The sequence below is a fragment of the Hydractinia symbiolongicarpus genome, chromosome 2 (genome assembly GCF_029227915.1).
Source record: "Hydractinia symbiolongicarpus strain clone_291-10 chromosome 2, HSymV2.1, whole genome shotgun sequence".
NCBI lineage: Eukaryota > Metazoa > Cnidaria > Hydrozoa > Anthoathecata > Hydractiniidae > Hydractinia > Hydractinia symbiolongicarpus.
The window spans coordinates 24,382,439-24,396,894 of NC_079876.1; the positions used below are offsets into that span (position 1 = coordinate 24,382,439).

Sequence of the window (14,456 nt, forward strand, 5' to 3'; positions counted from 1 at the left end):
AAACATCATGCATTTGAATTTGTGTGCGTACATAAAAGAAGTTTTAACATGCGATATTTCGGGTAGTCTGCCCAAAATTTCTCTACCAATCTTTACAATTTTGAACACATACATCTTGCATTTCTTTTGCACGTAATGTATAACAATGATGGACTTCTATTACCATAAGGAAGTGACTTAATTATGATTCTCACTAGGTGGTAATTAACACTAATTAAAATTAGGATTATTTCCTGTCTGGTAAAAACGCTGGTTAACGCCAGCGCCGACGGTTTTTATGCGGAGAATGCTTATTCTTGAAACTAAGCCATAGTAATAGGAATCCTACACAAGTAGTTTAAAATGTATGCGACGTTTTGTGACTTTTCCTGCTCTGTCGCATAAAATTTTAGACCTTTCTGGAATAATGTTTGTCTTTAATTGCTGTTCTTTCTCCCATATATCTCAACTATCAACATGTTTGTTCTTGTAGTTGGAGCTCTTAAGTTGTTCTTGAAAAAAATTAAATAAAATGGTTATTGCATTCAAAAAAAAAAAATTCAAAAAAAATTACTCTATCTGTGGGTTACGTATTTATTCCTTGTAGCACCACCACCTCTTGATAAAGATTTGCCTGATCCACCTACTGATAGAATTGAGGAGACTAGCTTTGCGATAAACATTTTAAAATTCAAGGAGACCAATGGTAAAATTGCGTAAGTACCAATCACCATTCGTTTAGATTGATTACATGATGGTGGTTTTCAAAGCATGCTTGGTTTATTGTTAGTTATTTATTTTTTCTTGATTCGCTTTCAAAAGATGTGCTAAAAGTTTGTTTTTTTGTTTATTTAGTCATTATGACGTAATTGCAGTAAAACGAACTCATTCTTTATATTCTAAAAATCCTCAAGATATAAAGAACAACGAAATTAAAACTTTTGTTGTTGGACGTCTTTACAAGGTGGTGGACAACCAGTTGTTCACTGTTGGAGGAGGACAGACAAGCAAGAGAAAAAGACGAACACTTGGCAGTAAGTTAAAAGCAACCATAATATGAAGAGAGAGGGAATGTAAACTCTTTAAAACTTCATATGTTTTCATTTTTAGTTCCCAACAATGGTGAATTAGAAAAAGACACAACATATGTTGTTTTTGTTCGTGCGTACGTTAATGAAAATTTATATCAATCGACAAAATGGTATACACCAGTTAAAACTGCTGAAAGTAAAACAGGTGGAAATGGTTATATTTGTAAATTATATAGCACATAGTGAAGCGTCTTTTAGACGATGGGTGAATGGGGGTTGTCTTGTAAATAACTGTGATATATATATACAGTGTTGACCGAATTTGATTTAAACCTCCAACTTTAGTGTAGCACAATGCAGACTGAAAAAATGGTATTAATAAATTTAGCTAGTCCAACGTAAGCGTCTTTAAAAACGCTTTGGCTTGTTAAGTGTCACACTGGATAGCTCTTTTCTTGAACTTAAAATCACGCACGTTTTTACACCAAAAATGTCAACCATCAAATTGTCTGGTCACTTCCCAAAAGAAAATTATTCCTTTTAACCGTCGGGTTTTTGTGTTTACTTCTTAGATGTTGCAATGATCGTTGGTATCATCGTTGGTATCCTTATTGCAATCTGTTTGATTATCATCATCATATTGTTTGTAAGATCAAGAAGATCAAGTAATGGTGATGTCGAGATGAAAGAGAAAAAGAGAAAGAACGCACAAGATCAACTTTCGAACGATCGAGGTAATTTGCATTAAAGTTTTTCTTGTAGTTGAAAAACGATGTAGCGCGTATTAAGGACAATAATTCATTAACTTTACAACAGCCGTGAAAATGCAAGACGTATTTTGACAAAGTTTGCCAACTAATACAAATTAATCGTCACGTTACGCTTCTTTAAATAAACTAGCATACAACCTGTAGCAATAAACGTAAGAAGTTCTAATATTTCTGGGTTTTAATAGATCCAAGAATTCCAGTAGCCATCAGCCGTTTTGAAGCTCATGTGAATATGCTAAAAGCAAACAGTAACTATGAGTTTTCTCAAGAATATTCGATGATTAGTCGAGAACTTGTGCATTCGTACAATCAATCTCGTAACGAGGAGAACAACATCAAAAATCGATATCACAATGTTCCTTCGTACGATGACACACGTGTTATACTGTCAATAGTTGATGACGATCCTCAGAGTGACTTCATTAATGCCAACTTCATCTCAGGTATTTTTAATTCATGCACATACTTTAAAAAAGGCATGTGTTTTGATATCCTCTCTAAATAACAACTTTGAAATTGACAATGATTGTTTGTTAGGCTTCGAACGAGAAAACGAATACATTGCTGCGCAAGGTCCTTTACCAGAAACGTTGTTTGATTTCTGGAGGATGGTTTGGGAAAATGACGTAACATCGATACTCATGGTGAGAGTCAATTGATGTAATGCATAATGCACTAGATTATTTCTTTCATATGTTCTATCCTATAGCAATTGCAACTTAAAATGATGTATGCTGTTATATATTCAAACAGTTTTGATGTAACTTTCTAGCTGACTCAACTTGAAGAAAGGGGTCGCATAAAATGCGCACAATATTGGCCAGACAACAGTAGTTTAACTTTGAAGGACATAGTTATAACTGCAACAGAAGTGCTCGATTTTCCTGACCACGTGGTGCGGACTTTTCATGTGACTCGAACGGGACAAGCCATCGAACGAATTGTCAAACAGTTTCATTTTACTGCATGGCCTGATTTTGGAGTTCCTGATGATCCGTTAGCTTTGTTGTCTTTTCTACGGAAGGTCAATAATTGGAAGGGAATTTCACAAGGGCCAATTGTAAGTTAAAGTTTGTCACGCTGTTTGTTTTTTTAAAAATAATGCGCCTGTAGATTTTGTTGTAACTGCAGTGAAGAGAACCAACGCAACTTTTTAAAGAAGTTGCCCATCACATAGTTTGTTTTTGTAGAAAATTTAAAGAATAACCGGTAAAGAATGTTCTTTTCAGATTGTGCATTGCTCAGCTGGTGTAGGTAGAACTGGAACTTACATTACAATCGACACTCAGATCAAGAATATTAAAAAGTATAAAGAAGTCTCTATATTTTCCAATGTTAGCAACATAAGGTAAAAAATATTACGTTTGCATTAGTTTAAATTAGGTTTGTATTTTCAATATCTCAGATGATATTATTGATGGTATAGGTTTACGTTAGTAGGTAAATTGTATGTAGTCAAAACTTTCTGGTGATCGTTAGTTAAAATTAGTGGTCAATTGTTACTAGGGAGCAACGATGCTTGATGGTTCAAACAGAAGATCAGTACATCTTTATTCATGTTGCTCTACTGGACTACTTAGAGTCTGGTGATACGGAAATCGAGGCAAACGCTTTGAGAGAACACGTCAAGAAGTTATCCGAAGTTGACACACGGACGGGTGAGTATTAAAATATAACACTTCGTCGCATGAGAAATTTATTAAATGCGTAATTATCCATCTTAATATTTAGGAATGACTGCTCTGATGGATGAATTTGTTAAGTTGGCTAAAACACACAAGAGAGAAAACTTTCAAGAAGCCAACAAAAGTTCTAATCAAGCAAAAAATCGCTTTAGGACGCTGTACCCATTTGACGACACAAGAGTAAAATTGACGCAACGACCAGGCGTCGACGGTAGCGACTACATTAACGCGAACTATGTTGACAGTTACGCGACTAAAAATTATTTTATCGCTACTCAAACCCCTTTAGAGAATACAGTTGGTGATTTTTGGCGTATGATTTGGGAGCAAAGTTGTGCCACCATCGTTATGTTGACGAATGAGGAAAAAGATGAGAAGGTGGGTGACGCAGTTTTTGATATTCAGCTATCTGTTTGGCTGTCTAATTCTACTACTAATTCTTTAACAAGGTTTTTTAATTCCGCGAAAGAGATTTGTTTCGTTATTTCGCCTAGACGAATCCCACGCAAATGTATACTATTCGGAGTTTTTGACAATAAGATCCATATTAAAGTCAAACAAATACTTGCATAGACAGGTAGATATTTTGTGAACATAGATGTCAAAAAATAAGATTATGTATAGTTTACTTCTTATTTTCTCAAATACCACAAATTATTCAATTAGTGTCATCTCCCATAAAGCTTCTCAGAAACTACCTTTTTTGAATAGTGCTAAGGTTCCTCGCACAATTCCCAAATATTAATCTAGTGAATGATTACTATCGTTATGGTAACAGAAGGCGGAGAAAAGCTTTTAATTCTCCCCACGAAGGTTAAAAAAATATTTAATACCCATTTTGTTAAATTGGTTTATTTTGTCTAAAACTTACCTATACTTGTTTAATACTATAGTTCAAAGTTCATCCTTATTGGCCTCCGGTAACTTCACTTAAATCAGATGCATTCATAGTCGAACTTGGATCAGTAACCACGTATGGTGATCATATTGTTCGTGAATTGAAACTAACTAATACAGATGTAAGCTAATTTACTTTATATTTAGGCTACCAGTTATGTTATAGACACTTTTAACTAACCGGAAATCCGAATATGACTGGCGAGTGGTATAAAGATATAAATAAGCTAATAGAGTACGTGTATTGCCAGTATGCCAGACAGTAAGCAAGACCCTATCTGCGGTCGCCAGCAATGCAAGCTGCAAACAAAAACAATATACTGCATGCGGTAATATATAACAACGCATGGAATATGTCAGTTCCATCGTTGTCCACTGCGAATGCCATCAACATGGAAGATATAACAACAGGGGAGGCGCCACAATTTCCAAAGGAGGGAGCTTAGACATTGTGGTAGATTTTAAGCCCCCTGGTAGGTTCCAGGGGTGAAGGCCCTAGAATCCAACGCATAGAGCCCAAAAACACGTAAAACGGCTATATTTAGCGAGATAGGTTGCAAATTCTCTGGTTGGATAACATCAATTTTCATGCAGTGATAGAGACACTTATTGGCAGAAGATAAAAAATTATTACTTAGCAAAAAATTGGGGGGGACTGAAGCCCTCCCAGTCCCCGTAATGGCGCTTCCCCTGAACAAAACATTGATTCGCGGTATAATAGGAACTACAGTGCTTATGTCAATTACTAAATGTAACCCTGTAGATAAGCTTCCCAAGTGCTTCAAAGATGATGAATCCATAAGGTCTTGTACTCACGACATCTCGCTTGTTTTACAATACGTCTCCTGCATTTCAAACCAATAAAATTCAAATATATTTTGAAATCCTCACGTACTGTGTTTTGACATTGTTGTATTCGCGGTCTTCAACGTTCTGAACCAAATTTACGACCTAAAATTTCTCCATAAATTATAGAATAACAGAAATAGTGTTCCATTTCATCTTATAGAGTATTTTTCTATATACTTTTGACAATTTTAAACTGTATCTTTTATTAGTCCAACACAACAAAGTGCATTAGTAATGGTTATTCATGTTAAAGTTCAGATTCAGAAACGTAGCATACGAGCTTCCTCTCGAGATTTATCTGCAATTTCATATCAGATATTTTTGGAGTTGTGTAACATGAGCTCTTGTAAAAAACTCTTGTTACATTTAATGGTGCACTTTCCCCACATCCAGTCCATTTCTGTCAAATTCTACCCTTTTCTGTCACATGCTACTCGGTACTGCAATATTAAACAGTCCTTTTCTGTCATATGCAGCCCATCTTTGTCAATTACCAAGCTAGTGTGCATCAACCAACAGCTGTAGGGGTCAGGCAATCAGATTCTTATCTGTAGTTAGTTAAACTAAATAATGTCAAAAAACTGAAAAACTCGTGGGATGAGGTTGTAATCTTCATTGTTTTATTTTAGGCTAGTACATCTAGAGATGTGAAACAATTTCACTACACAACTTGGCCCGAAACTGGTTCACCTTCATCCGGCACTGGAATGATCGAGTTGATTGGTCAAGTTCAGAAATGGAATAGCTCGATTGACAACAAGATAATAACGGTACATTGCAGGTGTGCAAGTGCTCTGTTTGTTCATATACCATCTGCGTGTTCGGAAAAAAACGTAAAAGAACGAGAAATATATAGAATCTTGTCTTTTGTTTCTTCAGCGCTGGAGTTGGTCGAACTGGGGTATTTATAGCTCTAACGAATCTGATTGAGAGGGTCAAAACAGAAGGAGTGATTGATTTATATCAAACTGTCAAAAAGATGCGACAGCAGCGCCCTGGTATGGTGCAAACACCGGTAAGAATACATTATATTGAAGTATTAAGGAAAGTGACATGGTGATTAATGTGGTTAATTTGGTGTTTATTCATGTGTGATTCAAATGTCGGTAAACAGAAAGAATTCTAAACTGATTTGTTACCAACATATTTTACAAGAACGTACGTGCCGGCTTGTAACTTCTGGGTTTGGCAGTTGTTAAAGATTACACTCCCTGATCTTAACATTTATGTGAGACAGAGTAGGAGAAGTTCTAATCTGAACGTTGTATTACACGCATTATCTGCAATTGGAGAAGCACTCTTAATAGGTAAAAGAGTACTTAACAAAAACGTTTAATTTCAAATCATTCAGGTTTTTTAAAAGTGGTACGCAAAATATCTAGTGTACAATGCCTAAATCTGTAGTGTTGTTATTTGGTCGCATGGTTTTTTTGCTCACCTTTAAAAGGTCCAGAATTTAAGACTGCTGTGTTGTTTGTTTTGTGACAGAAATTCGAGAGTAACTTTTACTTTTTTAAGATTGTTAGAATATGCGAAAAGTACAAATCAGAAAATAAAGTACCATGGCATGCTTTACGTCATGGTTGTATGTATTCTTTTATGGAGGACATTAATTAAAAAAAAGAAGTGATGAGTGAGAAATGGAGATATTATTTTAGAGAAAGATAATTAAGTTAACTCCCAGTAACTCGAACCTCCTCCAAGGGACCAGAGAAAACAGTTTGACTAAACGAATGTTCGACTTAAGCGAAGATCTTGTTAATTCAAACTGAGACAAAAATGAGATATTAGTCCCAGTTAAGGCAATCCATCTGACGCTTTAAAATTTGTAAGATTCAGCAAATTGAAGAGCCTTGTCTTTTATCATTTTGGCTCCATCTAAAGAGAACCGTTTAGGAACAGCTTTTTCGAAATTTCTGGCTACATTTTGTGTCGTCTATATGCTATAACTTTCTTCCTTTAGGATCAATACGAGTTTTGTTTCCGAGCACTTCAAGAATATTTGGATTCGTTTGATTTGTATTCGAATTTTCGCTAATCACACGCACACAAGAATGGTTGCATTATGTAATTTATCATCACAGTAGAATCGTTTGTACAATAAGGGGAATGTAAATAAGATATTTTTAGCGAATTTCTGAAATTTGCGTAGAAGAAATTCCATATTTGTTCATCATTAGGACCAGCGATTTTTCTATTTTTTTGCATTTACTGCTCGTATTTTCAGAGAGATAAAAATATTTGCTATTATTTGACCTCTTTATTCTGTTAAGGGGAAATAAAATGTTTCGCTGACTGACTTCGTTTTTTTTTATTAGACTCGGTTTATTTCGCTCGCGCAAATTGTAAACGAAACATTCATAACAGCTGCATAATTTTTGAAATCGTCTATTCAGTATCTTTACGAGTTGCAAAAATAGCTGGGACATCCTTGCTTTGCTGGCCCTGGTTTGTAAAAGTAAAATTTAGATGCAATTTTTAGTTATTATTTAGAAACAATTTTAAGTTTGTTGTAAATCTTTTTTAAACATGTTTTTTGATTCTACTTTTCTAAAAAATGCACAACTGTTTTTGTTCATAGTGGTTTCATGTTTTTTTAATTAGGCTGACTTCGTTGGTGATAGAACTTATTTTTGAAGCTCAACGAAATTCTAAATCAATTTTTCATCCAACAGTGTTGTCAAAATAAGTTAAAAGATATGTTAACGGATGTTAATGTAATTGTCGCTCCATCGATTTGTTGCTTTTTTGTTTACATAGACCATTTATTTGGTCAATCATTGCGATTTCTTGGCTGCCAGGAACTTTGTTTAGTTAAAGAAATTCTAAATCAGCAGTTGTAAACAGTTCATCAGTTACGTATTTAATTACTTACTCACTTATCAATGGTATTCAAATGGTATTCAGTATTGTTATAACAAGAAAATGGACGAATATCGAGTAGGTTATCCTGAAACATCAAGAGAATACTTCAAAATTGACGATTTAAACAAAAAAGTCATCATTTTAGATGGTGATTTAACGGCAGGAGAAACATTACCTCATCTTTCCTTGTATATATGTTATTGAAAGTTTGTTCTGTCCCTTTGTTCTGTAAAAATCATGTTTTTGATCGAATATCCTTCGTATAGACCCCGTGAAAAGAAATTTGTTGAAAAACAAGGTGTAAAAGTTTTATCTCGCCAAAATTTTACTGCTCATTCTGCTTTTTTTGTTTGTGTTTCGTACATGACCTCTGTATAATTTGTTCGTAAGTTATAAAATAGTATATCAATCGACCAATTGATACACGCCTGTCAAACCACTGCAATTAAAACAGGTAAAATTGGTTGTATCTATAAGTTATGTAGTACATAATGTTGTCTCGACCTCTATTTTGCTTACACAGTCTTCAAAGAGTGGGTAATACAAAGCTATAAATTTGATCAAAGATGAAGTGAGCTTCGATTTTTAATGTCACGCGAAGCCATTTTAACCTAAAGATGAATATGAGGGCGTTCAAACAGAAGAAACTACCGTTCTTTGTAAAACCTCTTACCCGCACCATCATTATTTCGTTAACAACAAGTGTATACCCAACACACCAAAAGCACCAAATTTTTACCTTTATACAAACGTTGACAGGATAATAATTGCAAATTATCACCCTATATCGGGTAATCGGATATCCCAGCAGCATCGAAAACCATTGAGAAAATTGCTTATCAGCAACTATCTGACTATCTTAGGAAATAAACTTCTAGGACGTATTCAGTACCGATTTAAAAGATGTAGTTCAACGGAGGTGACAGCTCTTTTATTCACAGATGATAAAATCAATAAAAAAGTCAATAACAGTAAAATAGTTAGTGTAGTCCTTTTACACTCAAATAAAACACTTGATACAGTTAATCAAAGGATAATTGTTGAATAAATACAAAGTTACGGTGTTTGAGGGACAGAATTAAATGAAGATATATTAGTGTGGAAGATTACAGATGGTTTTATATGGCGATTGTTTGTCTGATGAGATGATTGTTTTCAAATGTGATCCACAAGGTTCCATCTCGGATCCAATGATGTTGATTTTCTTTTTCTAATGACTTCAAGTTTTTTGTGAAGCACACTGAGAGTATCGACACCGCTATTTACGTTGCTGGAAACAGGAAATGTCTGATATAAGAAGAATGAACTGTTTCTTAATCTCAACTGAGGAAAATCTGTAAAATAAATGAAATATCAATAAAGTGAAATTTTGTTTTGACAAGGAAAAAAAGGCAGCACGAGGAGCTATAATTGGTGAAAATGCTACATAAGTAGCTTTAAAAAAGTAATTATAACCGTTAAAAAGATTATAAAATTATCGGTTTTGCTTTGCCTGGCTTTATGTGCAATAAACTTGTATGTTTCTATGCAAAATTTAAAAGAATATTGTTGGCTGGTTCAAATTTTATCAGACAGCTTTATGACATAGTGATTTGTTGCAAAATTGCTTTGTCGCGCATCCAGTGCTTACAGCGACAAGACTTTTCAGACGTGGTGTCTTTTTCAAAAAATTAACTAAGTAATAGCAAGAAAAATCGCCAAGCTTTTTTTTATATTTCGGAATCATTTCCTGTAAAAGTTTAAGTTAATTGATAGCGAAGCAAAATTGAGAACTTAGCACAGGTAAACTATACCTCCAATTCGTGTAGGGCTCTTCTAAATTGTATGATATACCCATTTGAACAAAATTCAGCTGTCATATACGTGTTATAGTTTTCATGTTGGAAATGCCCAGTCAGTATTGATTAAAAAAAGATAATCCAGTATACACAACTAACAACGTATTACACGAGGGTTCAATTTTGCCGTTGAACTGCAAAAGAAATCGGGGTCCTCTAGGCAAGATCGACATTTTAAAAAACTCTAAATTTTGCCTGGAAAAGCCTGCATCTATTTTAAAAATTAAAACAAATGTACTTTGTAGTTGTAATAAGCATCAACGCTTTATCTTAGATCCTTACAGGAACTTACTTAACATTACTCTGCCAGTCGAAACAAGAATTGCGTGGGTTCAACACGCCTTTCCTAGTGACAGGAGCGTTTCTTAATAGTTTATTAAAAGCAAGACCAACTTTTAATAAATCACTCTTTATCAGGGCGTGTTTTATCAACAAAAAACCACAGCCTACAGCCGGTAGTATGTCTTTAAACAATAACTTTAGCAAAAAATTAAATCAGCCAAAATACCATAACATAATTAACACTGTTGCATGCAATGTACATCTTAGTATTAAATCAGACAATAAAATTCATCATTTGCGTAAGTTTATATTAGAGTAACATATTTATCTACCTAACTGCATAGTAAGAAAGACTACTTGGAAACTTTGTTGCAGCATTTGACTATATTCACTTTTCAGCTGGAAACAGCGATAGCTACCCATCAACTAAAATTGGGTAAAAATGGTTTCTAATTTTATTTCCTTAAAACTTAGAAATATTACAATACAAAGTGCAAAAAAATAAGAAAAAAATGCAAGAATAAAAGTAAAGAAATCCATCATATCATCCAAATACATATTTTCAAAACAACCTCACTGTCGCTATCGTAAAAAATTTTGTCACCCTGGAAATGAGCAATAGCAACATTGATTAAACAGAATATATATCGCAGCCTTCTGATTGGCTCATTTGCATACACCGCTAAGTTTTGGATATATTTCTGCATTTTTTAGGCTGTGCAAGATTAAACACTATATAAATTTAAGCTGCGGATTACTTTTTAGTCTTTTCGCCTTTTGTCTGATTGTTATGGATTTCAAGCCCGACAGAGAACAGTTATTATTACAAAGAAAATAAATATGTTTATTTTTTAACATTAGCATAGATGTTTTTCGGCGTTTCGTTTAATTCAATTTCTGCATAATCGTTTGAACCATCTTTTAGGGTTTTCAAGTCAGTGTAAAAACTTGGTTTGCTATCTTGAATATTAAGGTCTGCATAGTGAGTTGTTTCAGCTACTTCATAATCATCAGTTTCAACGTTTTGTGGTTTCTCATTACGTTTCTTGTTCACAGTGATCAAACCTGAATAAGAAAAAAAATTATCTAACATTGTTCGTTATCTAAATTCACATGGAAAAACGGAAATATAAAGGACATCAAATAATGAACTGATTTGTTAAATAATTAAAGCAGCTTTACTGAAGAATTTAGAAATAACTCTTAAGGCCAAGATACACTTGTATAATATCATGAAATATATTCTATAATACAGTTATAATTTTTCTACAATATACTTATAATTTGAAAAATATCGTTATAATTTCATTTGATTTCATAACATAGTTGCCACAACAACGCTAGCAGATAATAGATCTATTGTCACACAAACAAAAGGCATTTGAAACCAGATCACCAACAATATTATTAAAATCAAACTCGTTTGATTTTATTCAAATATCATAGCCATGCAGCAAATTATGATGTTATGGCGCACATGTCAGTTGTTGAAATTATACATATTATAGCTATATTATAAGAAATTATAAGAAATTATAACTCTATTTTAAACATATTTTAAACATTTAAGAAACTATTTTGATATAAGGTATATTTCGATGATATTGTACAAATGTATCAGGCCTTTTATATAAGTCATACACTTTCAAGAATAAAGACGAGAAGAGTTTTGTAATACTTGTCACTAGTCAGTTATAAAAAGGTTTACCAATGGCATATATTTCGATCCTCAAAATTGTAACCGTCAAATGTATATACATAAATAACAAAAAAGTGTAAATTGCAGAATTAATCAAATCAAATTTCTATACTTGTTTTAAATGGACATTGAAATAACCAATTTAATTGATACAGAAGAGCCCTAATGTAAAACATTATTTTTTATCTTTAAATCAACACAAAATGGATCAATTAAGGAATATTTTTTGTAAAATTTGCGTCTGTTTTAGAATTCGCGAAATAATTAATCCAACATAGCAGGACATCTATACAGATGGAACAAATTCGATTTTATCTAACCTTTCTGTTTTAAAATTGCCAACACGATAGTAATTATAACCAATGTGATAACTAATGTTACGAGAACTGAAACAATGATAATTTTTAATGGTTGACAATCATCTAAAAGTAAAAAATTGCACTATATTAATAAGGAGATCTGGATATTAAGGATATAAAAATATGTTTCCGAATCAAAAATGTCACGCTTCATAAAAGTTTGTGTCATCAGTTATAATATTCTGCACTTAATTGGAATCATATTATGAAGTCTTGAAGAAACGTTTATCTATTACTGACAGACTCAGACGTATTATTATATTAAACTAGCGATCCTTGGAAAACTCCTCTCGATTGAGAGAAGAAAGATTTATTGGGATATACCCTAAATGTACAATTTTTTCGGGTATTTAATATAGCGTTTTTTCGCGACTTAGCGAAAATTCAAGAAATTAAACACGCGCAGAGATTAACAAAGGTTCCTTCTGGGAAAATTACGCGAATCATTAAATCAATGAATCATCACAATCAAGCCATATGTGTATACCAATGACAATCACCACTGTTCGCAATGTCAAATACTATCGACTATCCATGCATATCAATGATATGTTAACATCATAAATATAAGACTATAAAACACTCCTTTAATACTAACTTGGTACAACCTCATTAACATTGTTAACATCATAAATATATCACTGTAGCATTGTAAGAGAACCCACGCTTCGCGACGAAGTTGAAGAGGAGGCTGGGGAAGACTATCTCGACGGTAATCATGATCTATTTGAAAAGGGTAAAGAAGACGAGAACCTAGAAGGGGAAGAAGCCTATGAATGGGCAGACAAACCATTTAACAGTGAAGTGATCGAAAATATTTAGCGTAGTTATATAGATGACACATTGGATGATATGTTTTCATATATTAAAAAACAAGTAAAGAACCCAGCCATGCCAGAGAGTAAATATACCATCGATTGAATCATGGATTTGTACGTAGGCTTTCATAAGCTACAGCTCAGGAGAGGTTCCTCATATATAGAAATACCTAAATGGATTTTCGATAAAAAGGCGATCATCAAACCTAAAAATGAAGATAAAGAATGTTTAAAGGGGGCTGTCATCGCAGTATTACATCATAAAGAAATTAGCGCACATAGCGAACGAATATACAAATTTAGAGAGTTCGAAGATCGCTACAACTGACAGTGCGTAGAATTCCCAACAACTATCAAAAATATTTGTAAGTTTGAGAAAAACCAATGATGACATTGCGGTAAACGTGCTGTACGTAACGAAAAAGAACATTAATGTCCTGCAACGATCTGACCATAACATCACGCGTAGTAAACAGGTGAACCTGCTGCTCGTCAAAGACGGTAAGAAGATGCACTATACATGGATCAAAAGCCTAACAAAATTTTTATGTAGGTTGGTCTCTAAGAATCACAAGGAAATACATATCTGTTTAAACTGTCTGGCAGGATTCAAGACAATTGAATCGAGAGACAATCACTATAATCATTGTAAAAATCACGAAGCAGTTAAGATTATGATACCAAAGGAGAGTGAAAAATGGTTGAAATATCAGGATGGTCAGAGGCAGTTTAAGGTGCCATTTGCGATTTATGCAGACTTTGAAAGTCTACTTATCCGGATAAAAGATCGTAGAGAGAGCAAGACCAGAAAGCTGAACAAGCAAGCGCCATCAGGTTGGTGCATGTTTAGCAAATTTGCTTACGGAGATGTACCGAATCCACTAATGGTTTACCGTGGCAAAGATTGTGTTAAGCGATTCGTGGACCATCTGGAAGACGAGGTGAAGAGATTGTACATTCCCACAGCAGCCGATGACTGACCTCACAGATGCGCTAAAGAGAGATTACACCGAGGCAACAGAATGGCACATTCGCATGAAACCTTTCAACGATCCTGAGCATAATTGCAAGGTGCGAGATCACTGTCACTGCACGGTTATCTACCGAGGTGCAGCCCATAGCAACTGCAACCTAGCGTATAAGATTCCAAAAAACATCCCAATCATCTTCCACGACCTCAGTGAGTACGATGCGCATCTTTTTATTAGAGAACTAGAAGAGAAATACAATATGGAAGATATTGGCTGTATAGCTGAAAATCCTGAGAAGTATTTCAGCTTTAACGTCAACGTTAAGGTGGCGTTAGCAGGTGTTACCAACTCGAATGAAGAGCAGGTAATCAAGAAAATAAAGCTCAGATTTATCGACAGCCTCCGATTTATGC

At 34.1% G+C, this 14,456-nt stretch overlaps 3 protein-coding genes across 5 annotated transcripts in view; 1 reads left to right on the top strand and 2 right to left on the bottom strand.

The window, feature by feature from the left end:
* LOC130630285 (receptor-type tyrosine-protein phosphatase S-like) overlaps positions 1–7,789 on the top strand; it is a 44,714-nt gene extending 36,925 nt beyond the window's left edge. For both annotated transcript variants that reach the window (XM_057443718.1, XM_057443717.1), the window contains exons 18-31: positions 587–695; positions 835–1,013; positions 1,090–1,215; positions 1,583–1,744; positions 1,966–2,223; positions 2,318–2,424; positions 2,553–2,840; positions 3,010–3,128; positions 3,287–3,438; positions 3,512–3,843; positions 4,359–4,484; positions 5,841–5,992; positions 6,091–6,226; positions 7,175–7,789. In XM_057443718.1, the coding sequence (XP_057299701.1) occupies positions 587–695; positions 835–1,013; positions 1,090–1,215; positions 1,583–1,744; positions 1,966–2,223; positions 2,318–2,424; positions 2,553–2,840; positions 3,010–3,128; positions 3,287–3,438; positions 3,512–3,843; positions 4,359–4,484; positions 5,841–5,992; positions 6,091–6,226; positions 7,175–7,249 (2,321 nt within the window). In that variant the 3' untranslated portion in view covers positions 7,250–7,789. The remainder of the gene's footprint in view (positions 1–586; positions 696–834; positions 1,014–1,089; positions 1,216–1,582; positions 1,745–1,965; positions 2,224–2,317; positions 2,425–2,552; positions 2,841–3,009; positions 3,129–3,286; positions 3,439–3,511; positions 3,844–4,358; positions 4,485–5,840; positions 5,993–6,090; positions 6,227–7,174) is intronic.
* LOC130630299 (uncharacterized) overlaps positions 1–14,456 on the bottom strand; it is an 86,584-nt gene that overhangs the window by 53,580 nt on the left and 18,548 nt on the right. The gene's annotated exons all lie outside the window — the stretch shown is intronic.
* The window catches only part of LOC130630289 (protein sidekick-1-like), a 28,803-nt gene continuing 24,980 nt past the window's right edge, over positions 10,634–14,456 (bottom strand). Inside the window, exons 15-16 of one of the 2 annotated variants that reach the window (XM_057443727.1) lie at positions 12,216–12,317; positions 10,634–11,261 (exon numbers count right to left, since the gene is read on the bottom strand). In XM_057443727.1, coding sequence (XP_057299710.1) covers positions 11,041–11,261; positions 12,216–12,317 — 323 coding nt within the window. In that variant the 3' untranslated portion in view covers positions 10,634–11,040. The remainder of the gene's footprint in view (positions 11,262–12,215; positions 12,318–14,456) is intronic. The other variant, XM_057443728.1, reaches the window with a different exon arrangement.